We start from the raw sequence: 26,642 nt of genomic DNA, 5'->3' as shown, positions 1-26,642 counted from the left end.
TGCAGGGAGAGTGTTCCACAGCCGGGGGGCCACCACCGAGAAGGCCCTCTCCCTCGTCCCCGCCAGCCGTGCCTGAGATGCAGGCGGAATCGAGAGAAGGGCCTCCCCAGACGATCTCAAGGTCCTCGTGGGCTCGTAGGCCAAGATGCGGTCGGAAAGGTATTTTGGGCCGGAACCGTTTAGGGCTTTGTAGGCCAAAACCAGCACCTTGAATTGGGTCCGGTAGCAAATCGGCAGCCAGTGGAGCTGGGACAACAAGGGCATTGTGTGCTCCCTGCTACCCGCTCCAGTTAGTAACATGGCTGCCGCACGCTGGACCAGCTGAAGCTTCCGGGCCGTCTTCAAGGGCAGCCCCACGTAGAGAGCGTTGCAGTAGTCAAGGCGGGATGTGACAAGAGCGTGTACCACCGTGGCCAAGTCAGACTTCCCGAGATACGGGCGCAGCTGGCGCACGAGCCTGAGCTGTGCAAATGCTCCCCTGGTCACCGCTGAAACCTGGGGGTCCAGGCTCAACGATGAGTCCAGGGTCACACCCAAGCTGCGAACCTGCGCCTTCAAGGGGAGTGCGACCCCGTCCAGCACAGGCTGTAACCCTATACCCTGTTCGGCCTTGCGACTGACCAGGAGTACCTCTGTCTTGTCTGGACAGAGGTACCTCTGTCTTTTCTTTTAGGTATTCCTGATCACAGCACTCTCTGCTTCAGGCAGAAGAATGCTGCACTCGCAGAGCTCAGGCAGTGTTGTATTTCAGCCTCAATTTATTTATTTATTTGTTTATTTATTTATTTATTTGGGGTTCTTGCACCCCGCCCTTCTCACCCCATAGGGGACCCAGGGCGGCTTACAACGGCAAAGGCACGCTTAGATGCCTGCCACACAAAACAATCATCACAAAAGTACAACAATTCATAGTTACCACAGAGTATGTTATCACCAGCATATTGGAGTTCCATAACAGATGTTGTAGGTATCCTTGATTACAGCAAATTGAAATTGAATCCAGACAAGACAGAGGTACTCCTGGTCAGTCGCAAGGCCGAACAGGGCATAGGGTTACAGCCTGTGTTGGATGGGGCCGCACTCCCCTTGAAGACGCAGGTTCGCAGCTTGGGTGTGATCCTGGATTCATCGCTGAGCCTGGATCCCCAGGTTTCAGCGGTGACCAGGGGAGCATTTGCACAGCTCAGGCTCGTGCGCCAGCTGCGCCCATACCTCGGGAAGTCTGACTTGGCCACGGTAGTACACACTCTGGTCACATCCCGCCTTGACTACTGCAACGCTCTCTACGTGGGGCTGCCCTTGAAGACGGCCCGGAAGCTCCAGCTAGTCCAGCGCGCGGCAGCCATGTTACTAACAGGAGCGGGACGCAGGGAGCACACAACGCCCTTGTTGTTCCAGCTCCACTGGCTGCCGATCTGCTACCGGGCCCAATTCAAGGTGCTGGTGTTGGCCTACAAAGCCCTAAACGGTTCCGGCCCAAAATACCTGTAACCGCATCTCGGCCTATGAGCCCACGAGGACTTTGAGATCGTCTGGGGAGGCCCTTCTCTCGATCCCACCTGCCTCACAGGCACGCCTGGCGGGGACGAGGGATAGGGCCTTCTCGGTAGTGGCCCCCCGTCTGTGGAACACCCTCCCTGTAGACATCAGACAGACGCCCTCCCTTATGACATTCCGCAAGAGACTAAAGACGTGGTTGTTTGAGAAGGCGTTTGACTAAGTGCTACAACAATTGGCAACGATGATTGGAACGGAATATGGATAACGAGATTGGATTGTGATTCCATGATGAGACGTCGCGAATGATTTAGTGTAATTGTATTATTGATAGTGATGTTGTTATTGTGGTTTGTGATATTGCCTTTATTGTAAATTGTTTTTTTATATGTTGTACACCGCCGTGAGTCGCCCTAGGGCTGAGAACAGCGGTCTACAAGTGCAGTAAATAAATAAAATTACCACAATTCATGCAAATTATCTCAATAAAATCCATAAAATCAATACAAACCTAATTCTTCCTCCTACCCTGTCAGTGTACACTAACTCATAGATCTGTTTTTGGTTCCACTTCGGCAATCCTGCTGATCTTGCTCGTCTGATTGTCTTATTTAATTGTCTTCTTTAATTGCCTGGTTGCCCAAAGGCCTGGTCCCATAACCATGTCTTCAGCCTCCTCCTGAAGGAGAGGAGGGATGATGATGCCCTGATTTCCCCCAGGAGTGAGTTCCACAGGTGAGGGACCACCACTGAGAAGGCCCTGCTCCTCGTCCCCACCAGCCTCACTTGTGACAGTGGTGGGGTCGAGAGCAGGGCCTCCCCAGATGATCTCAAACTCCAAGGTGGGACGTAAAGGGAGATACGTTCGGACAGATACACTGTTGACTTGTGTGGAGAGGTGGCTGCCAAGGGAGCAAAAATGATCAATTTTTTAAAAATCTTACACCATTAAGCTGTATTTCTGGCATTGAAGAGGGATTGGCTGCTGACTGCTGGAAGAGCACTCTGGTTTTCCCAATGTTCAGTGAGAGGCCGAGCTTCTCAGATGCTTCTGTAAAGGTTTTTAGAGTAAATTGTTCTATAACAGATGTTGTAGGTCTTCTGAATGCACACAGGCTATGTTATCATCAGCAAATTGGAGTTCTATAAAATATTTTTTTATAGGGTTCTATAACAGATGTTGTTGTAACCTTGGTTTTGGCTTTCAGTCTGTGCAGTCTGAACTCCAATATGCTGATGATAACATAGCCTGTGTGCATTCAGAAGACCTACAACATCTGTTATAGAACTCCAATATGCTGATGATAACGTAGTCTGTACGCATTCAGAAGACCTACAACATCTGTTATAGAACTCCAATATGCTGATGATACTTTATCTTGTTGATGGGCAGCTTTTGAACCTCAGCAGACTGAAAACCAAAACCAAGTTTACAACATCATCTATTATAGAACCCCAGTATGCTGATGATAACGTAATCTGTGCGCATTCAGAATACCTACAACATCTGTTATAGAACCTCAATATGCTGATGATAACGTAGTCTGTGTGCATTCAGAAGAAGACCTACAAGCCACTCTAAACACCTTGGCAGAAGCTCAGCCTGTCATTAAACATTGAGAAAACCAAAGTGCTCTTCCAGCAGTCACCAAACTATTGAACCTCAGCAGACTGAAAACCAAAACCAAGTTTACAACATCATCTATTATAGAACCCCAGTATGCTGATGATAACGTAATCTGTGCGCATTCAGAATACCTACAACATCTGTTATAGAACCTCAATATGCTGATGATAACGTAGTCTGTGTGCATTCAGAAGAAGACCTACAAGCCACTCTAAACACCTTGGCAGAAGCTCAGCCTGTCATTAAACATTGAGAAAACCAAAGTGCTCTTCCAGCAGTCACCAAACTATTGAACCTCAGCAGACTGAAAGCCAAAACCAAGGTTACAACAACATCTGTTATAGAACCCCAGTATGCTGATGATAATGTAGTCTGTGCGCATTCAGAAGCTTGCAATCTGTCTAATAGATGATTTCCACTCTGGTGGGAAGCTTCCCATCAACAATATGCTGATGATAACATCAACAAGATGAAGTATCATCAGCATATTGGAGTTCTATAACAGATGTTGTAGGTATTCTGAATGCGCACAGACTGTGTTATCATCAGCATATTGGTGTTCTATAAGATGTAGGTCTTCTGAATGCGCACAGACTATGTTATCATCAGCATATTGGTGTTCTATAACAGATGTAGGTCTTCTGAATGCACACAGGCTATGTTATCATCAGCATATTGGTGTTCTATAACATGTAGGTCTTCTGAATGCACACAGGCTATGTTATCATCAGCATATTGGAGTTCTATAAAAGATGTTGTAGCTCTTCTGAATGCGCACAGACTACATTATCATCAGCATATTGGGGTTCTATAACAGATGTAGGTCTTCTGAATGTTATCATCGCCCCCGGTGGCGCAGTGGGTTAAACCCCTGTGCCGGCAGGACTGAAGACCGACAGGTTGCAGGTTCAGAGGCGGATGAGCTCCCTCTATCAGCTCCAGCTCCTCATGCAGGGACATGAGAGAAGCCTCCCACAAGGATGATAAAAACATCAAATTATCCGGGCGTCCCCTGGGCAACATCCTTGCAGACGGCCAATTCTCTCACACCAGGAGTCACTCCTGACACGACCAAAAAAAAAAACCAAAACAGCATATTGGAGTTCTGTAAAAGATGTTGTAGGTCTTCTGAATGCACACAGAATATGTTATCATCAGCATACTGGAGTTCTATAACAGATGTTGTAGGTCTTCTGAATGCGCACAGACTATGTTATCATCAGCATATTGGAGCTCTATAAAAGTTGTTGTAGGTCTTCTGAATGCACACAGACTATGTTATCATCAGCATACTGGAGTTCTATAACAGATGTTGTAGGTCTTCTGAATGCACACAGACTATGTTATCATCAGCATACTGGAGTTCTATAACAGATGTTGTAGGTCTTCTGAATGCGCACAGACTATGTTATCATCAGCATACTGGAGTTCTATAACAGATGTTGTAGGTCTTCTGAATGCGCACAGACTATGTTATCATCAGCATATTGGAGTTCTATAAAAGATGTAGGTCTTCTGAATGCACACAGACCACGTTATCATCAGCAGACACCACATGATAATGCGGCATGTCTCATTAAGAGCCACATCCACTGTTTTAGCGTGGTGAGATGTGTTCCACACTGGGCATGCGTACTCAGCAGCAGAGTAGCATAGCACAAGGGAAGATGTCTTCACTGTGTCTGGCTGTGATCCCCAGGTTGTGCCAGTCAGCTTTCGTATGATATTGTTTCTAGCACCCACTTTTTGTTTGATGTTCAGGCAGTGCTTCTTGTAGGTCAGAGCACGGTCCAGAGTGACTCCCAGGTATTTGGGTGCGCTGCAATGCTCCAGTGGGATTCCTTCCCAGGTCATCCTCAGAGCTCGGGATGCTTGTCTGTTCTTAAGGTGAAAGGCACATGCCTGTGTTTTAGATGGATTAGGGATCAGCTGGTTTTCCCTGTAATAGGCAGTAAGAGCACCTAGAGCTTCAGAGAGCTTCTGTTCAACCATCTCAAAGCTCCCTGCTTGAGCGGTCATGGCACGATCATCAGCATAGATGAAACTCTCTCTCCCTTCTGTCAGTGGCTGGTCATTTGTGTAGATGTTGAACATGGATGGGGGAACATGCTCCCCTGAGGCAGGCCGTTCTTCTGTTTCCGCCATCTGCTTCTCTGGCCCTGGAACTCAACAAAAAAGCTCCTGTTTTGTAGCAGGTTTCCTATGAGGCGGGGGAGGTGGTTGTCCTTTGTGATACTATACATTTTTCTCAGGAGGAGGCGGTTGTTTACAATCTCATAAGCCTCTGACAGGTCTGTGAAGGCAGCTCCTGTGATCTGCTGCCTTTCAAAGCCATTTTCTATGTGCTGAGTCAGGTTCAGCACTTGCAATGTGCAGCTTTTGCCAGCTTGCTGTGGAAGCAACCAGAATAATAACATGATATTATAGTTATATATTTATACTAGCTGTACCCTGCCACGCGTTGCTGTGGCCTATAGTAAATCTTTTCAAAGTAGAGGTAGATATCTGGAGTATTATGAAAGAGAGGTACCTACCTATTCCTTCCCCTTTTTTCTCCCCCTTTCTCTCTTTTCTTCCTTCTCTACCTCTTTCTTTCTTTCTTTCCTTCTTTCGCTCCTTGGTTTCATCCTTCTCTCTTTCCTTCATTCCCTCCCCCTTTCTTCCTTTGCATCCTTTCTTCCCTCCATGTTTCCTTCCTTCTTTCATTTTTTATTTCCTTTTCTCCTTCCTTCTTTACCTCTTTCCTTCCTTTTATTTTTCTTTCCTTTCTACTTTCTCTTCTTCCTTCCTTCGGTACCTCTTTCTTTCCTTCCTTCCTTCCTTTCTTCCTTCCTTCCCATTGCTTACCAAACCCTTCTCGTGCTTTCTGTTGGGTCATGGGAGTCCTGTGTGCCACGTTGGGTTTAATTCTGTCGTTGGTGGAGTTCAGAATGCTTTGATTATAGGTAAACTATAAATCCCAGCAGCTTCGACGGAGGGGGGTGGGAGGAGGAGGAGGAGGAGTGCAGGGGCGGGGCATCGGTGGGTGTGGGTGGGGCTTTGGCGGAGGGAGGTGCGGAGGGTGCGTTGGCCGTTTGGCCATGCGCGTGCCGGGGACTTTGCGCCATTGCGCATGTTCAGTTGTTTTGTCCTTTTGTGAGTGTGTTGTTGTGTTGTTTTTTATTTTGATTCGATATGTTTGTACCTTGTGGGTTGAGGTATGTGCATGGGAATTTTGGTTAATTTTCGTTGGGGTGGTTTTGAGTTTTGCTGTCCCGTTGAACGCCCCTTACAGATTTATATATATAGATTGCATGTAATATTACTAACAACATTACAATATAATGGTATAGTACAATATAGTAATATTTAATACTGATATTGTACTATGCTAATAATATAATATATTGTACGTAGATATATCTTGTAAGCCGCTCTGAGTCCCCTTCAAGGTGAGAAGGGCGGCATATAAATGTCGTAAATAAATAAATACACGACCGGGATTTGTGTGATGGAGCTTCCTTTTCTAGGGATTTTTAAGCTTAGGTTAGATGGACACCTGCCAAGGGTGCTTTGATTGTGTCTTCCCGCCTGGCAGAATGGGGTCGGACTGAATGGCCCTTGGGGCTCCTTTCCAACTCGAAAGGAGCCCCAAGGCTATCATATCTCCTCTCAGCCTTCTCTTCTTCAGGCTAAACATTCCCAACTCCGTAAGCCGTTCCTCATAGGGCTTGTTCTCCAGACCCTTGATCATTTTAGTCGCCCTCCTCTGGACACATTCCAGCTTGTCAATATCTCTCTTCAATTATGGTGCCCAGAATTGGACACAGTATTCCAGGTGTGGTCTAACCAAAGCGGAATAGAGGGTTAGCATTACTTGTTAGCGCTAGCAGAAGTATCACAGAAGCTAAGAATAATGGACTCTGGAGTCACCGGCAAAAAGCAGGTTTCAGCTTTACTTGAGCAGTTAATAAATCCAACACACACCATCAGCGAAACAGACGTGAAGAACACAAAGCGAAAGAGATAGGCACTAAAGGCAAACTGCAGCTGGAAAGGAGTTATCCCTGACACTCCCTAATTCTTCACACAGCATGAACTCAGGGTCACATTCTCACAGCTTGATTCATTTGCTGTTTAACTCTTCCGTGTAAACATACATCCTGGCCATACAAATCTATTACAATCACTATTCTCCTACATAAAATTACATTTAAACATACATCATACATGAAATACACACTGACATTACTTCCCTAGATCTAGACACCATGCTCCTCTTGATGCAGGCCAAAATCCCATTTTTGCCGCTACATCATATTCCTGGCTCATGTTTAACTTGTTGTCCATGAGGACTCCAAGATCTTTTTCACACGTACTGCTCCTGAGCCAGGCATTGTCCCCCATTCTGTATCTTTGCATTTTGTTTTTTTCTGCAACAAGCAGCACACCTAAACATTAGGAAGAACTTCCTGACAGTAAGAGGTATTCAGGACCGGGATTTGAGTGATGGAGCTTCCTTTTCTAGGGATTTTAAAGCTTTGATTGTGTCTTCCCGCCTGGCAGAATGGGGTCGGACTGAATGGCCCTTGGGGCTCCTTTCCAACTTGAAGATCCTAACCCTCTTCTCTTCCAGGAGATCCTCTCCAGAGGCAGATGTACCCGAGAGCTTGGAGCCGGGACCACCTCCAGCCCAGCCGTTGAAGTTTTCTTCCGCCCAGCCGGAAACAAGCCAGAGATATCGCCAATCGGGCGATGTCTGCTTCACGGTAAAGTTTGCACGGATGAATCACCCGGCATCGTTTTGAAACTTTTTTTTTCTGGTACCTTTCCGTAAAGGTACCAGAAGTAGCTCCGAACAAACAGATGAGTGGCCAAAGTTCAAAAAAGAAGCAAAACATTGTTCTTATATCAATGGTTTGAACGTCAGGCTCTGATCCTTAGAGCTGGGTTTTAATCTGCGCTCAGCCACAGCCTTGGCCAAGTCAGCCTCGGAGGAAGGTGTACAGAAGTTGATTATAAATTGTATGATTTTAACTGTATTTGTGTTTAGATTGGCTGCAGTAATGCTGGAGCGGCCTAAGTCAGAGGAGTGCGTTGCCATGGAGACGATGCAGTAGAGAGAGAAGTGGGAGGAGCTTAGAGGGGAGAGTTTGAAAAACGACAGTTTATGTTCAGTTAGGTTTTAGGTTCCGAGGAGTGAGGAGTTAGGGTTTAGCAGTGAGGAGTTAGAGTGAGGAGTTGAGAGAGAAGGAGAGGAAAAGGTGGCTGAGTGACTTCTGAAGCAAAGTTTCGAGGCTTTGGAAAGCCGGGTCTGGCTATTGGAAGTTTCTCTGGCTAGGGTAGCCGAAAGGGGGAAGCATAGCCGGAATTCTTTAGTCCAAGGAGAGGCTAAAGAATAGCTTATTTAGAATTTGATCTAGGAAGGATCAAATAAGGGAAATATCCCTGTATTGATACTTTGTCCGAAGCAAGTGCTCTATGTCAAGAAGATACTATATAACCTGAAAGAGTGTAACATTCATCTGACCAAGTATTATTCTGAGTTCCATAAGAAAAGTTACAACTTGCAACCACACGCTTTGTGCTCAATAAACTTGTTAACTTTTGTTTGAAGACTGCCTCACCTCCATCAATTTTGCATCCAGTGTGCCATTTCTCACAATATTATAACTTACCTCACGTGGTGGCAGAAACGCAGGGGAAAGTGACCAAATAGATCTATATTCTTATCTCCAGTCACGCTACAATACATATAGTTTAATTACTACTAAGTTATTACTATCTTAATAAAAGAAGAGGTGCGATTTAACAGCCTCCCTTCTAACTTGATGGTAAATTTGGTTCCTTTCAAATTGGTAGCAACAATAATCATCCCTAGGCTCCCCTGCTCCTGCGCAGAAGGCGACAAAACTTGTGATGAAAACTCCATAATAGGGTTGTGTTTTTTTTGCCATGGCTTGTAGTCATGCCATTAGGGAAAAGGGGGATATGCTTGTCTTGCAATACTATTTGTTGTGCCTATTGTATAAGGCAGTGGTTCTCAACCTGGGGGTTGGGGCCCCTGGGGAGGTCGTGAGGGGGTGTCAGAGGGGTCGCCAAAAACCATCAGAAAACACAGTATTTTCTCTTGGTCATGGAGGTCCTGTGTGGAACGTTTGGGCCAATTCTATTGTTGGTGGGGTTCAGAATGCTCTTTGATTGTAGGTGAATTATAAATCTCAGGAACTACAACTCCCAAATGTCAAGGGCAGTGACCTTGAGTCATGGAAGTCCTGTATGCCATGTTTGGTTCAATTCCATCATTGGTGGAGTTCAGAATGCTCTTTGATTGTAGGTGAACTATAAATCCCAGTAAGTACAAATCCCAAATGTCAAGGTCTATTTCCTCCAAACTCCATCTGTGTTCACATCTGGGCATATTGCGTATCCATGTCAAGTTTGGTCCAGATCCATCACTGTTTGAGTCCACAGTGCTTTCTGGATGCAGGTGAACTACAACTCCCAAACTCAAGGTCAATGCCCACCAAACCCTTTCAGTATTTTCTGTTGGTCAATGGAGTTCTGTGTGCCAAGTTTGGTTCAATGCCATCATTGGTGGAGTTCAGAATGCTCTTTGATTGTAGGTGAACTATACATCCCAGCAACTACAACTCCCAAATATCAAGGTCTATTTCCCCCAAACTCCAGTTGTGTGCATATTTGGGCATATGGAATATTCATGCCAAGTTTAGTCCAGATCCATCATTGTTTGATTCCATAATGCTATCTGGATGTTGGTGAACTACAACTCCCAAACTCAAGGTCAATGCCCACCAAACCCTTCCAGTATTTTCTGATCCCAGGAGTAATTGGAATGTAAACTGTTTTAAACCATTTTATTATGAACTAGCTGTACCTGCTACTTGTTGCTGTGGCCAAACTTCCCTCTTTCTTTCCTTCCTTCCCTCTTTCCTTCCTTTCCTCTATTTCTTTCCCTTTCCCTTCCTATTTCTCTTCTTTCTTTCATCTCTACCTGTTTCTTTCCCCCGTTCTTTGCTCTTTGGTTGCATCCTTCCTTCTCTCCTCCCTCCCTCCCTCCCTCCCTCCCTCCCTCCCTCCCTCCCTCCCTCCCTTCCTTCCTTCCTTCCTTCCTTCCTGTCTTTCGTTCCTTCTCTCCTTCTTTCCCTCTCTTTTTCCTTCCACTTTTTTTATTTCCTTCTCTCCTTCCTTCCTTGCTTTTCTTTCTTTCTTTCTTTCTTTCTTTCTTTCTTTCTTTCTTTCTTTCCTTTCTTCTTTCCCTCCCTCCTTGTCTCCTTCCTTCCTTCCTTCCTTCCCCCTTTTCCTCCTCCTCTCGTTACTTCTTGACTATCCTATTTAATATTGTATTTATATCTTACATAGAAAGAAGGAAAGAAAGAAGGAAGGAAGGAGGGACAGGAAGGAAGGAAAACAAAAGGAGGGGGGGAAGGAGGGAAAGAAGGGAAGGAAGGAAAAGAAAGAAGGAGGGACAGGAAGGAAGGAAGGAAGGAAGGACGGAAGGAAGGAAGGAGGGAGTTTGAATTGGGCCAAACTTAGCACACAGGGCTCCCATGACCAACAGAAAATACTGGAAGGGTTTGGTGCACATTGACCTTGAGTTTGGGAATTGTAGTTCACCCACCTACAATTAAAGAGCATTCTGAACTCCACCAATGATGGAATTGGGCCAAACTTAGCACACAGGGCTCCCATGACCAACAGAAAATACTGGAAGGGTTTGGTGCACATTGACCTTGAGTTTGGGAATTGTAGTTCACCCACCTACAATTAAAGAGCATTCTGAACTCCACCAATGATGGAATTGGGCCAAACTTAGCACAAAGGGCTCCCATGACCAACAGAAAATACTGGAAGGTTTTGGTGCACATTGACCCTGAGTTTGGGAATTATAGTTCACCCACATCCAGAGAGCACTGTGGACTCAAACAATGATGGATCTGGACCAAATTCTACACGAATACTCAATATGCCCAAATATGAACACAGATGGAGTTTGGAGGAAATAGACCTTGACATTTGGGATTTGTACTTACTGGGATTTATAGTTCACCTACAATCAAAGAGCATTCTGAACTCCACCAATGATGGAATTGAACCAAACATGGCATACAGGACTTCCATGACCAACAGAACACACTGCAAGGGATTGGTGGGCATTGACCTTGAGTTTGGGAGTTTGGGAATAATTTTAAATACAACTGAATTCTACAATTGAAATAACCAAGAAGAGTTAGCTCTATTAAGTCTCGATGCAGAAAAGGCGTTTGATAATTTAAATTGGGATTTTTAAAAAAATCTATATAAATAAAAATGTAATGTTCACTTGTGGGATTAACAGAACTCAAAAACCACTGGACGAATTGGCACCAAATTTGGACACAAGCCACCTAACAACGCCATGTATGTCCTTCACTCAAAAAGAAATTGATTTTGTCATTTGGGAGTTGTAGTTGCTGGGATTTATAGTGGACTCAAACAATGATGGATCTGGACCAAACTCTACACGAATACTCAATATGCCCAAATATGAACACCGATGGAGTTTGGAGGAAATAGACCTTGACATTTGGGATTTGTACTTACTGGGATTTATAGTTCACCTACAATCAAAGAGCATTCTGAACTCCACCAATGATGGAATTGAACCAAACATGGCATACAGGACTTCCATGACCAACAGAACACACTGGAAGGGATTGGAGGGCATTGACCTTGAGTTTGGGAGTTGCAGTTCACCTACATCCAGGGAGCACTGTGGACTCAAACAATGATGGATCTGGACCAAATTTGACACAAATATTCCATATGCCTACACTTTCTCATTACTTTATTTTCCAGATTACCAGACTGGGCCACAGCAACGCATGGCGGGTACAGCTAGTATAATATAATGTAATGTAATGTAATGTAATGTATATACATATATTAGCTGTATCCGCCACGCGTTGCTGTGGCCAACCTTCCCTCCCTCTTTCTCTCCTCCCTTCCCTCATTCCTTCCTTTCCTCTTTTTCTTTCCCTATCTCTCATCTTTCTTCCATCTCTACCTGTTTCTTTCCTCCCATTCTTTGCTCTTTGGTTACATCCATCCTCCCTTCCTTCCTTCCCTATCTTTCGTTCCTTCTCTCCTTCCTTCCCTCTCTTTTTCCTTTCCCTTTTTTATTTCCTTCTCTCCTTCCTTGCTTCTCTTTCTTTCTTTCCTTGGCATACAGGACTTCCATGACCAACAGAACACACTGGTAGGGATTGGTGGGCATTGACCTTGAGTTTGGGAGTTGTAGTTCACCTACATCCAGAGAGCACTGTGGACTCAAACAATGATGGATCTGGACCAAACTTGACACAAAAATTCCATATGCCTAAATATGAACGCAGATGGAGTTTGGAGGAAATAGACCTTGACATTTGGGATTTGTAGTTACTGGGATTTATAGTTCACCTACAATCAAAGAGCATTCTGAACTCCACCAATGATGGAATTGAACCAAACATGGCATACAGGACTTCCATGACCAACAGAACATACTGGAAGGGATTGGAGGGCAGTGACCTTGAGTTTGGGAGTTGTAGTTCACCTACATCCAGGGAGCATTGTGGACTCAAACAATGATGGATCTGGACCAAACTTGACACAAAAATTCCATATGCCTAAATATGAACGCAGATGGAGTTTGGAGGAAATAGACCTTGACATTTGGGATTTGTACTTACTGGGATTTATAGTTCACCTACAATCAAAGAGCATTCTGAACTCCACCAATGATGGAATTGAACCAAACATGGCATACAGGACTTCCATGACCAACAGAACATACTGGAAGGGATTGGAGGGCACTGACCTTGAGTTTGGGAGTTGTAGTTCACCTACATCCAGAGAGCACTGTGGACTCAAACAATGATGGATCTGGACCAAACTTGACACAAAAATTCCATATGCCTAAATATGAACGCAGATGGAGTTTGGAGGAAATAGACCTTGACATTTGGGATTTGTACTTACTGGGATTTATAGTTCACCTACAATCAAAGAGCATTCTGAACTCCACCAATGATGAAATTGAACCAAACATGGCATACAGGACTTCCATGACCAACAGAACATACTGGAAGGGATTGGTGGGCATTGACCTTGAGTTTGGGAGTTTGGGAATAATTTTAAATACAACTGAATTCTACAATTGAAATAACCAAGAAGAGTTAGCTCTATTAAGTCTCGATGCAGAAAAGGCGTTTGATAATTTAAATTGGGATTTTTAAAAAAATCTATATAAATAAAAATGTAATGTTCACTCAAAACAGAACTCAAAAACCACTGGACGAATTGGCACCAAATTTGGACACAAGACACCTAACAACGCCATGTATGTCCTTCACTCAAAAAGAAATTGATTTTGTCATTTGGGAGTTGTAGTTGCTGGGATTTATAGTGGACTCAAACAATGATGGATCTGGACCAAACTCTACACGAATACTCAATATGCCCAAATATGAACACCGATGGAGTTTGGAGGAAATAGACCTTGACATTTGGGATTTGTACTTACTGGGATTTATAGTTCACCTACAATCAAAGAGCATTCTGAACTCCACCAATGATGGAATTGAACCAAACATGGCATACAGGACTTCCATGACCAACAGAACATACTGGAAGGGATTGGAGGGCAGTGACCTTGAGTTTGGGAGTTGTAGTTCACCTACATCCAGGGAGCATTGTGGACTCAAACAATGATGGATCTGGACCAAACTTGACACAAAAATTCCATATGCCTAAATATGAACGCAGATGGAGTTTGGCGGAAATAGACCTTGACATTTGGGATTTGTAGTTACTGGGATTTATAGTTCACTACAATTAAAGAGCATTCTGAACCCTACCAGTGATGGAATTGAGCCAAACTTGGCACACAGGACTCCCACGACCACAAATGACAGAAATGGGGCAAACTTCCCACACAGAACCCCCATGTGGGCCACAGCTAGTGATTATATAATTGTTGACGGTGGTGGGATTGGTGGATGTGACCTCACGGCATCTTCCTCTTGTTTAAGGGTGAGAAGTGTTTTTTCGGCTCCGAGTGTCCCTGGCAGCACAATCTCGAGAAGTACCTTGCCACCAAGCCGCCGGACATTGGAGACTGCTGCATTCTCTTCTCGCTGTTCGGCAAGTGCCGATTTGGGATCGCCTGCCGCTTCAGTGGGGCCCACTCGGGACAGGACTGCCAGAACCCGGTCAGCAAAGAACTGTGCGTCGTGAAGCCGGACGTGAAGAACCAGCATATGGATAAGGCCACTGCAGCGCTGATGGCGTTTCCGTTTTGCAAGTCCATGGACTACCTCAAATCCTTCCCCAAGGTTGAAACGGCGATGAGGATACCCGAGCTTGATTTCACATCCGATTCTCTACCAGAAATTCCCCCAGTAATGCCCCGCAAAACAGTCGGTGTCCTGACAGATGAGGACCTTATAAGGCTGAGGCCCTGCGAGAAAAAAAAGGTATTTATTTTATTTATTTGTCGTGTCAGGGGCAACCAGTCAATTGTATTACATTTCTAACAGAACAAAACAAACAAACAGACAAAACACAATTTTTGCGAATTTAGTAGTTGATTAAATGTCCTTTGACCAGTATCTGGCCACTTGGAGTGCCTCTGGCGTTGCCGCAAGAAAGTCCTCCATTGTGCATGTTGCAGGGCTCAGGGTGCATTGCAGCAGGTGGTCAGTGGTTTGCTCTTCTCCCCACTCTCATGTCGTGGACTCCACTTGGTGGCCCCATTTCTTGAGGTTGGCTCTGCATCTCGTGGGGCCAGAGCGCAGTCTGTTCAGTGCCTTCCAAGTCGTGTGCCCAGGGGGGAGTCTCTCATTTGGTACTTACTTACTTACTTAGGCGATCCCTCGTTGGACGAGTAAGATAGTCTTCCAATATTCTTGTGGGTTTGTAGGTGGCTGTGGAGCCCTATTCTTGACCCGCATCTTCTCCCACAGTGAAGGCATTGGTTTCCAGGTGGAAGGCGGTCCCGGTCGGGTTGGCTTGACGCGCCTTCCTCCTGGCACGTTTCTCTCTTTCACCCTCCACTCGTGCCTCCTCGAAATCTGCAGCACTGCTGGTCACAGCTGACCTCCAGCTGGGGCGCTCAAGGGCCAGGGCTTCCCAGTTCTCAGTGTCCATGCCAGAGATTTTAAGGTTGGCTTTGAGGCCATCTTTCAATCTCTTTTCCTGTCCACCAACGTTCCATTTTCTGTTCTTAAGTTCAAAGTACATTAACTGCTTTGGGAGATGGTGGTCTGGCATCTGGACAACGTGGCCGGCCCAGCGGAGTTGATGTTGGAGGACCATCGCTTCAATGCTGGTGGTCTTTGCTTCTTCCAGCACATTGTCGTTTGTCCGCCTGCCTTCCCAAGAGATTTGCAGGATTTTCCGGAGGCAGCGCTGATGGAATCGTTCCAGGAGTTGCATGTGACGTCTGTAGACAGTCCACGTCTCCCAGGCATAGAGCAGGGTTGGGAGGACAATAGCTTTATAGACAAGCCCCTTGGTATCCCTACGGATGTCCTGGTCCTCAAACACTCTCTGCTTCATTTGGGAAAATGCTGCACTCGTAGAGCTCAGGCGGTGTTGTATTTCGGAGTCAATGTTGACATCTGTAGACAGTCCACATCTCCCAGGCATAGAGCAGGGTTGGGAGGACAATAGCTTTATAGACAAGCCCCTTGGTATCCCTACGGATGTCTCGGTCCTCAAACACTCTCTGCTTCATTCGGGAAAATGCTGCACTCGCAGAGCTCAGGCGGTGTTGTATTTCGGTGTCGATGTTGCCTTTGGTGGAGAGGTGGCTGCCAAGGGAGCAGAAATGGTCAACATTTTCTAATGTTACACCATTAAGCTGTATCTCTGGCATTGGAGAGGGGATGGCTGGTGACTGCTGGAACAGCACTTTGGTTTTCTCGATGTTCAGTGATAGGCCAAGCTTCGTATATGCTTCTGTGAAGGTGTCTAGGGTGGCTTGTAGATCTTCTTCTGAATGGGCACAGACGACATTGTCATCAGCATACTGGAGTTCCATAACAGATGTTGTTGTAACCTTGGTTTTGGCTTTCAGTCTGCTGAGGTTAAACAGCCATTGATTGAAGTTCTGGGTTTGAGCCTGCCACTTTTGGACTCTCGCTTGCTGAGGTGTTCTAGCGAGTGTCTCTATAAATCTTACAAAACTATTTCTAGATTTAAGTCGTTGATGTGCTGGCTGATACACAAACAAGGGATGAGCTGGAGATGTCTCTGCCTTGGTCCTTTCACTATCTGCTGCTACTTCCCGGCAGATGTCAGGTGGTGCTATACCGGCTAAGCAGTGTAATTTCTGGAGTGGTGTAGGGTGCTGTTGGGGTTCAGCCTGTGTGTGAACCTGAACCTGATTCTCTGATTGTATTTCCTGATGCCAATGTAGATGTCAATGTGAATTCTGAGGCCAATATAGATGATGATGGTTTGAGTAGTGAAAATCCTACAGCCTTGGAAAGTGAAAGTCAAAATTCCCATGAGAACATGCATTCCCGAGCTGAGCGGAGAAGTTTCACTTCCTTTTCCTCTCCAGGGAATCTGACACCTGGTCTGCCTAATGAGGATAGGCGGGGGCAGATTTGGCAGAGCCGGGGAGAAGCACAAAGTTTATGTAGGTCAGCCAGATTGAGAGAAATGCAAACAAAAACTTCAGGCGTGTCTCGCAATAGATTTTTCGGCCTTAAGTATGCCTGGCCTGAAAGCAGCTTCAGACTAGGCATCGTTCCAGATTCATGTGCAAGCTTTTGCAGGTCTCCTGATTCAATTGGCCTTGTTCCTCGGAGGTTTTCTAGTTGTTCCAAGTACGGTTAGTGGATTGCTAACAGGTTCCAGGATACAGCAGTTTCGCTGTGGGTTTTATGATTTTGTTTATGGACATTTCTTGTTGCTGATTTTTACTGTGGTTTTTTACCTTTGCATATTTCCTCTATTTTGTAATCATCTTTCATCAATAAAAAAGGATTGTTTTCCTGAAGTCAAGTGTGGTGGATGGTTGTCTGAGGGTCCAGTTTCCTGCTCTGGGTTGCAACAGGTGCAGACACCCCGTGATAATGCGGCACGTCTCATTCAGAGCCACATCCACTGTTTCAGTGTGGTAAGATGTGTTCCACACTGGGCATGCATACTCAGCAGCAGAGTAGCATAGCGCAAGGGCAGATGTCTTCACTGTGTCTGGTTGTGATCCCCAGGTTGAGCCAGTCAGCTTTTGTTTGATATTGTCTCTAGCACCCACCTTTTGTTTGATGTTCAGGCAGTGCTTCTTGTAGGTCAGAGCACGGTCCAGAGTGACACCCAGGTATATGTTTCAGTGGGATTCCCTCCCAGATGATCCTCAGAGCTCGGGATGCTTGTCTGTTCGTGAGATGAAAAGCACATGTCTGTGTTTTAGATGGGTTGGGGACCAGCTGGTTTTCCCTGTAATAGGCAGTAAGAGCACCTAGAGCAGTGGTTCTCAACCTGGGGGTCGCGACCCCCAGGGGGGTCGCCTGGCCATTTTGGAGGGGTTGCGAGGCCACCTCCACTGGCCCCGCCCCAAGGGCGTGGGCCAGGTGAGGGCTTCTTCACGCGAGGCCTGGCCTCGTGCAAAGCCCACCTCACACTCTAGTCATCCAGTGAAGGGTCCTCCGCACGAGGCCTGGCCTCGTGCAAATCTTGCCTCGCTTGCCTCGTGCTCTCGCCATCCAAGGCAGGCGAGGTTGGGGGTCACCACAACATGAGGAACCATATTTAGGGGTCCCGGTGTTAGAAAGGTTGAGAACCACTGACCTAGAGCTTCGGAGAGCTTCTGTTCAACCATCTCAAAGCTTGAGCAGTGATGGCACGATCATCAGCATAGATGAAACTCTCTGTCCCTTCTGGCAGTGGCTGGTCATTTGTCTAGATGTTGAACACTGATGGAGCAAGCACGCTCCCCTGAGACAGGCCGTTCTTCTGTTTCCGCCATCTGCTTCTCTGGCCCTGAACTCAACAAAAAAGCTCCTGTTTTGTAGCAGGTTTCCTATGAGGCGGGTGAGGTGGTCGTCCTTTGTGATATTATACATTTTTCTCAGGAGGAGGCGGTGGTTCACAGTATCCTAAGCTGTGGACAGGTCTATGAAGACAGCTCCTGGCGGTACCTTACTACAAATAGTAATCCAACCAGCCGTAATTTGTTTTGTAATGGACTTTTCCACCAAAGGTTCAAACATACCTAACCAATGCAGAATTCCCCATACCGACCAGACAGGGAAAATTCCGATTACTCCCCTGCATTCTCATTTTCTTCTTTTAGCATGTAAGTGTCCTGGTTTCTACACACAACCCACTTTCCTCCTTTTGTCCTTACTTCTTTCAGCTACTGCAAAAGTGGAAGAATAGAAGGGAGAATGTTGCCCGTCTTAATATTTATTTATTTATTTACGACATTTCTATGCCGCCTTTCTCACCCCGAAAGGGGAGTCAGAGTGGCTTACAAGATATATATATATATATATATATATACAATATATTATATTATTAGCATAGTACAATATCAGTATTAAATATTACTATATGGTACTATACCACTATATTGTAATATTATTAGTAATATTGCATGTAATAAAATATATAATTAAAATACCTTATTATAATTAGTATTATATCACATGACATTATAATATTATAAATATTATATGTATATACATTATATTTATTATATTATATTATATTATATTATATTATATTATATTATTAGCATAGGACGGGAGATAAGGTGGAACTGTCCCCTGGCCCCCTCTCTCTTCACTCTGGCCCAGAGCGGCAGTTGGTGCTGGGGGGAGGGGTCCCCAACTGATGACATATGCAGGAGACAAGAAGGAACTGTCCCCTGGACTCCTCTCTCCTCACTCTGACCCAGAGCAATAGTTGCTGTTGGTGGGAAGGGATCCCCAACTGATGACAAATGCAGGACACAAGATGGAACTGTCCCCTGGACCCCTCTCTCCTCACTCTGACCCAGAGCGGCAGTTGGTGCTGGGGGGAGGGTTCCCCAACTGATGACATATGCAGGAGACAAGATGGAACTGTCCCCTGGACCCCTCTCTCCTCACTCTGACCCAGAGCAGCAGTTGGTGCTGGGGGGAGGGTTCCCCAACTGATGACATATGCAGGAGACAAGATGGAACTGTCCCCTGGACCCCTCTCTCCTCACTCTGACCCAGAGCGGCAGTTGGTGCTGGGGGGAGGGTTCCCCAACTGATGACATATGCAGGAGACAAGATGGAACTGTCCCCTGGACCCCTCTCTCCTCACTCTGACCCAGAGCAGCAGTTGGTGCTGGGGGGAGGGTTCCCCAACTGATGACATATGCAGGAGACAAGATGGAACTGTCCCCTGGACCCCTCTCTCCTCACTCTGACCCAGAGCGGCAGTTGGTGCTGGGGGGAGGGTTCCCCAACTGATGACATATGCAGGAGACAAGATGGAACTGTCCCCTGGACCCCTCTCTCTTCACTCTGACCCAGAGCGGCAGTTGGTACTGGGGGGATGGGTCCCCAACTGATGACATATGCAGGAGACAAGATGGAACTGTCCCCTGGACCCCTCTCTCCTCACTCTGACCCAGAGCGGCAGTTGGTGCTGGGGGGAGGGTTCCCCAACTGATGACATATGCAGGAGACAAGATGGAACTGTCCCCTGGACCCCTCTCTCTTCACTCTGACCCAGAGCGGCAGTTGGTGCTGGGGGGAGGGTTCCCCAACTGATGACATATGCAGGAGACAAGATGGAACTGTCCCCTGGACCCCTCTCTCTTCACTTTGGCCCAGAGCGGCAGTTGGTGCTGGGGGGAGGGTTCCCCAACTGATGACATATGCAGGAGACAAGATGGAACTGTCCCCTGGACCCCTCTCTCTTCACTCTGACCCAGAGCAACAATTGGTGCTGGGGGGAGGGGTCCCCAAGTGATGACATATGCAGGAGACAAAATGGAACTGTCCCCTGGACCCCTCTCTCTTCACTCTGGCCCAGAGCAACAGTTGGTGCTGGGGGGAGGGATCCCGAACTGATGACATATGCAGGAGACAAAATGGAACTGTCCCCTGGACCTCTCTCTTTACTCTGGCCCAGAGCGGCGGTTGGTGCTGGTGGGAGGGGTCCCCAAGTGATGACATATGCAGGAGACAAAATGGAACTGTCCCCTGGACCCCTCTCTCTTCACTCTGACCCAGAGCAACAGTTGGTGCTGGGGGGAGGGGTCCCCAAGTGATGACATATGCAGGAGACAAGATGGAACTGTCCCCTGGACCCCTCTCTCTTCACTCTGACCCAGAGCAACAGTTGGTGCTGGGGGGAGGGGTCCCCAAGTGATGACATATGCAGGAGACAAAATGGAACTGTCCCCTGGGCCCCTCTCTCTTCACTCTGTGGAGGTTGTTTTGCTTTTGGTGCCTTATTTCGTTCTCACACCATCTTTTCTCTGTCTTCACAGCTGGACGTTCTTGAGAAGCTTTATTTATCCCCTTTAGGAAAGGTAGGCCGGTGCTTTATTTGCTTTTGATAAGAAACCAAGAGTCTTTCCATGTTCTTACTCTCTGGCGGTTCAATCTGCCCACAGTCCTCTCCCTTCTCTTGGATTTCAGTGGGGCAGCGTCCCTTTCCGGAGGATTTGCAAGCGGTTCGGAGCAGACATCACCTGCAGCAGTCTTCCTCAGAACGTGTACAGGTGGAACTTGGAGAACTTTGGAGAATTCTTCCACCGCCACGAATCGGAAGACCTTTTTGGCATCCAGGTAGCTCTAGAACCCGAGCCTTGATATTCCCACTTAGTCCATTTCAATATGGTGACGGGAAGCGACATTATTATTATTATTATTATTAAACTTTATTTGTACCCTGCTAGCATCTCTCGAAGGCCTCAACACACATTATAACAATTCAAAACATAAGGCAAATTAAAAACAATTAAAGCAATATAAACAACAAGCAATAAACAATACACTAAGACACAATCCTCCACAAAATCGGGTGCCCAAACAAATTTGTGAACATCCTGCGGCTCCTCCACGATGACATGAAGGCAACAGTCTTGGACAGCAATGACTCCCAAAGTGACCCATTTAAGGTGGAATCCGGTGTCAAACAGGGATGTGTTATTGCCCCAACTCTATTCTCCATCTTCATCGCTATGATACTTCACCTTGTTGATGGGAAGCTTCCCACCGGAGTGGAAATCATCTATCGGACAGATGGCAAGCTATTCAACCTCAGCAGACTGAAAGCCAAAACCAAGGTTACAACAACAGCTGTTATAGAACTCCAGTATTCTGATGACAATGTCGTCTGTGCGCATACGGAAGAAGATCTACAAGCCACTCTAAACACCTTCGCAGAAGCATACGAGAAGCTCGGCCTGTCACTGAACATTGAGAAAACCAAGGTGCTGTTCCAGCAGTCGCCAGCCAATCCCTCTCCAATGCCAATAATACAGCTTAATGGTGTAACATTAGAAAACGTGGACCATTTCCGCTACCTAGGCAGCCACCTCTCCACCAAAGTCAACATTGACGCCGAAATACAACACCGCCTGAGCTCTGCAAGTGCAGCATTTTCCAGAATGAAGCAGAGAGTGTTTGAGGACCGGGACATCCGTAGGGATGCCAAGGTGCTTGTCTATAAAGCTATTGTCCTCCCAACCCTGCTCTATGCCTGTGAGACGTGGACTGTCTACAGATGTCAACACTGGGACTGAAATACAACACTGCCTGAGCTCTGCGAGTGCAGCATTTTTCCTAATGAAGCAGAGAGTGTTTGAGGACCGGGACATCCGTAGGGAGACAAAGGTGCTTGTTTATAAAGCTATTGTCCTCCCAACCCTGCTATACGCTTGTGAGACATGGACTGTCTACAGATATCAACATTGGCACTGAAATACAACACCGCTTGAGCTCTGCGAGTGCAGCATTTTCCGAATGAAGCAGAGAGTGTTTGAGGACCGGGACATCCGTAGGGAAACCAAGGTGCTTGTTTAGAAAGCTATTGTCCTCCCAACCCTGCTATATGCCTGCGAGACGTAGACTGTCTACAGACATCACATGCAACTCCTAGAATGATTCCATTAGTGCTGCCTCTGGAAAATCCTGCAAATCTCTGGGGAAGACAAGGGGACAAACGTCAGTGTGCTGGAAGAAGCAAAGACCACCAGCATTGAAGCGATGGTCCTCCAACATCAACTCCGCTGGCCTGGCCACGTTGTCCGGATGCCTGACCACCGGCTCCCAAAGCAGTTGCTCTACTCCGAACTTAAGAACGGAAAACGGAACGTTGGTGGACAGGAAAAGAGATTTAAAGATGGGCTCAAAGCCAACCTCAAAAACTCTGGCATAGACACTGAGAAGTGGGAAGCCCTGGCCCTTGAGCGCTCCAGCTGGAGGACAGCTGTGACCAGCAGTGCTGCAGAATTTGAGGAGGCACGAGTGGAGGGTGAAAGAGAGAAACGTGCCAGGAGGAAGGCGCGTCAAGCCAACCCCGACCGGGACCGCCTTCCACCTGGAAACCAATGCCCTCACTGCGGAAGAAGATGCAGAGCAAGAATAGGGCTCCACAGCCACATACGGACCCACAAGGAAATCCATAATGGAAGACCATCTTACTCGTCCAACGAGGGATCGCCTAAGTAAGTAAGTAAAGCAATATAAACAACAAGCAATAAACAATACACTAAGACACAATAAAACTGGGCCGGGCCAGAGTAATGGGTACAGGATTAAAAGTGCTGATGTGACAGGTGGTATATAAGACATTATAGGGCAAGTGCAGTGTGCGATGTGCAGCAATCTTAGTTCTAGTAAAGTGCTTCTTGGACTTGGTATTGGAGATTTCCTAATCTGGGAAGGCGCATCGGAACAGCCAGGTCTTCAAGTTCTTTCTGAAGACTGCCAGGGTAGGGGCCTGTCTAAGATCTTTGGGGACGGTGTTCCAGAGACGGGGGGCCACCACGGAAAAGGCCCTGTCCCGCGTCCCCACCATGCGCGCTTGCGACGTAGGTGGGATCACGAGCAGGGCCTCTCCAGATGACCGAAGTGAGCGCATGGGTTCGTTGATGGAAATGCGGTCACGCAGGTAGGATGGTCCCAAACCGTTCAGGACTTTGTAGGTAAGCACCTGCACCGTAAATTGGGCTCGGAAAATAAACGGCAGCCAGTGGAGCTCCTTCAACAGGAGGGTTGACCTCTCTCTGTAAGGGGCCCTAGTTAGCATCCTGCCTGCTGATCGTTGGACCAGTTGGAGCTCCCGAGCCATCTTCAAGGGCAGCCCCACGTAGAGCGCATTGCAGTAGTCCAATCTGGAGGTGACCAAGGCATGGACCACTCTAAGTCTGGTTCCTTCAGGAGTGGAGATACCATCGTCTCTTTTAAACCCTCTGGAAAAACTCCTTGCTCGAGGGAGCTATTTATTATATTCAACAGAGGTTCACATAATCCCTCCAGGCAAGATTTTACTAGCCAGGAGGGATACGGATCAAGGGATTTATAGTTCACCTACAATCTAAGAGCATTCTGAACACTACCAACGATTGAATCAAGCCAAACTTCCCACCCAGAACCTCCATGACCAACAGAAAATACTGTGGGTTGTTGTAGGTTTTTCCGGGCTATATGGCCATGTTCTGGAGGCAATTTTTCTCCTGACGTTTCGCCTGCATCTATGGTAAGCATCCTCAGAGGTAGTGAGGTCTGTTGGAACTAGGAAAAAGGGTTTATATATCCGTGGAATGACCAGGGTGGGACAAAGGACTCTTGTCTGCTGGAGCGAGGTGTGAATGTTTCAACTGACCACGTTGATTAGCATTTGATGGCCTGGCAGTGCCTGGGGCAATCTTTTGTTGAGAGGTGATTAGCTGTCTAATAATAATAATAATAATAATAATAGGTTGTTGTAGGTTTTTTCGGGCTATATGGCCATGTTCTAGAGGCATTCTCTCCTGACGTTTCCCCTGCGTCTATGGCAAGCATCCTCAGAGGTAGTGAGGCCTGTTGGAACTAGCGAAAATGGGTTTATATATCTGTGGAATGACCAGGGTGGGACAAAGGACTAGTCCCAGAAATACTGTGGGTTGTTGAAGGTTTTTTCGGGCTATATGGCCATGTTCTGGAGGCAATTTTTCTCCTGACGTTTCACCTGCATCTATGGCAAGCATCCTCAGAGGTAGTGAGGTCTGTTGGAAGTAGGAAAAATGGGTTTATATATCTGTGGAATGACCAGGGTGAGACAAAGGACTCTTGTCTGCTGGGGCTAGCTGTGAATGTTTCAGCTGATCACCTTGATTTGCATTCAATGGCTTGGAAGCGCCTGGGGGGAATCTTTCGTTGAGAGTGATTTCATGTGCCTGTTTGTTTCCCCTCTGTTGTTTTGCTGCTGTACGTGGGGTTGCCTTTGAAGACGGCTCGGAAGCTCCAATTAGTCCAACGGGCGGCAGCCATGATACTAACCGGAGCGGGGCGCAGGGAGCACACAACTCCTCTGCTGCACCAGCTCCACTGGCTGCCGATTTGCTACCGGGCCCAATTCAAAGTGCTGGCGCTGGCCTTTAAAGCCCTAAATGGTTCTGGCCCAACTTATCTATCCGAACGTATCTCGGCCTATCAGCCCACCAGGACCCTAAGATCTTCTGGGGAGGCCCTGCTCTCTATCCCGCCTGCTTCACAGGTGCGGCTGGCGGGAACGAGAGACAGGGCCTTTTCTGTGGTGGCCCCTCGGCTTTGGAATGCCCTCCCCATAGAGGTGAGATCAGCCCCTTCGCTGATGCTATTTCGAAAAAGGTTGAAGACATGGATGTTTAAACAAGCATTCGATTAATCTGGTGCAGTCGAAACTGATGAACAAGGATTGGTTAATCACAGACGACGAAATTGGATTGCGACTACAATTAAGAGATGCATTGGATTATTATTGGTGGCCCAATAATATTGTGTATTGTGTATGTGTTTTTATGCTTTTTAATGGAATATTGCTGCTTGTCGTTGTGTTGTAAACCGCGTTGAGTCGCCGATTTAGGCTGAGAAACGGCGGTATATAAGCACAGTAATAAATAAATAAATAAATAATTTTTGAGTTTTTTAATACTGGTAGCCAGATTTTGTTCATTTTCACTTACAGACCCACCAAGAAAATCCAACAAATGCTCCGTTCAGCAAAGGACAAGAGGGATCCTCTCACCTCTGCAGAGTCTACCGTGTACCACACAGCTGTGGACAAGTCTACATAGGGACCACCAAACACAGCATTGCCCAGACACGCATCAAGGAACATGAAAGGCACTGCAGACTACGTCAACCAGAGAAGTCAGCCATAGCAGAGCACCTGATGAACCAGCCTGGACACAGCATATTATTTGAGAACACAGAAATGCTGGACCACACCAACAACCACCATGTCAGACTACACAGAGAAGCCACTGAGATCCACAAGCATGTGGACAATTTCAACAGAAAGGAGGAAACCATGAAAATGAACAAAATCTGGCTACCAGTATTAAAAAACTCTAAAATTACAACAGCAAAACAGCAGAGAGGAAACAAACAAGGACATCTAATCACCTCTCAACAAAAGATTTCTCCACGCACTGCCAGGCAATCAAATGCTAGGTTCTTGTGGGTTTTTTCGGGCTATAGGGCCATGTTCTAGAGCAAACTTTTTAAACAGAGGGCCAGGTCACAGTCCCTCAAACTGTTGGAAGGCCAGATTATAATTTGAAAAAAACATGAATGAATTCCTATGCACACTGCACATATATCAAAAATTACAGCAGCAAAACAACAGAGGGGAAACAAGCAGGCACATTAAATCACTCTCAATAAAAGATTCCCCCCAGGCACTTCCAAGCCATTGAATGCTAATCATGATAGCCATGTATAAATATGTGAGAGGAAGCCACAGGGAGGAGGGAGCAAGCTTGTTTTCTGCTTCCTTGGAGACTAGGACGCGGAACAATGGCTTCAAACTACAAGAGAGGAGATTCCATCTGAACATGAGGAAGAACTTCCTGACTGTGAGAGCCGTTCAGCAGTGGAACTCTCTGCCCCGGAGTGTGGTGGAGGCTCCTTCTTTGGAAGCTTTTAAGCAGAGGCTGGATGGCCATTTGTCAGGGGTGATTTGAATGCAATATTCCTGCTTCTTGGCAGAAGGGGGTTGGACTGGATGGCCCATGAGGTCTCTTCCAACTCTTTGATTCTATGATTCTATGATTAAGGTGATCAGCTGAAACATTCACACCTAGCCCCAGCAGACAAAAGTTCTTTGTCTCACCCTGGTCATTCCACAGATATATAAACCCATTTTTCCTACTTCCAACAGACCTCACTACCTCTGAGGATGCTTGCCATAGATGCAGGCGAAACGTCAGGAGAAAAATTGCCTCCAGAACATGGCCATATAGCCCGGAAAAACCGACAACAACCCATGGATTCCGGCCATGAAAGCCTTCGACAATACAGAAAATACTGTG

General features: G+C 46.6%; 1 protein-coding gene across 1 annotated transcript in view; it reads left to right on the top strand.

Moving 5' to 3' along the window:
- LOC132764374 (tRNA-dihydrouridine(47) synthase [NAD(P)(+)]-like) overlaps positions 1-26,642 on the top strand; it is a 45,374-nt gene that overhangs the window by 663 nt on the left and 18,069 nt on the right. The window contains exons 2-5 of the mRNA XM_067472502.1: positions 7,740-7,872; positions 14,176-14,619; positions 20,628-20,669; positions 20,779-20,928. Of these exons, the coding sequence (XP_067328603.1) occupies positions 7,740-7,872; positions 14,176-14,619; positions 20,628-20,669; positions 20,779-20,928 (769 nt within the window). The remainder of the gene's footprint in view (positions 1-7,739; positions 7,873-14,175; positions 14,620-20,627; positions 20,670-20,778; positions 20,929-26,642) is intronic.

Source organism: Anolis sagrei, chromosome 12, assembly GCF_037176765.1.
Source record: "Anolis sagrei isolate rAnoSag1 chromosome 12, rAnoSag1.mat, whole genome shotgun sequence".
Lineage (NCBI taxonomy): Eukaryota > Metazoa > Chordata > Lepidosauria > Squamata > Dactyloidae > Anolis > Anolis sagrei.
This window is presented reverse-complemented; position numbering and strand designations above follow the sequence as displayed.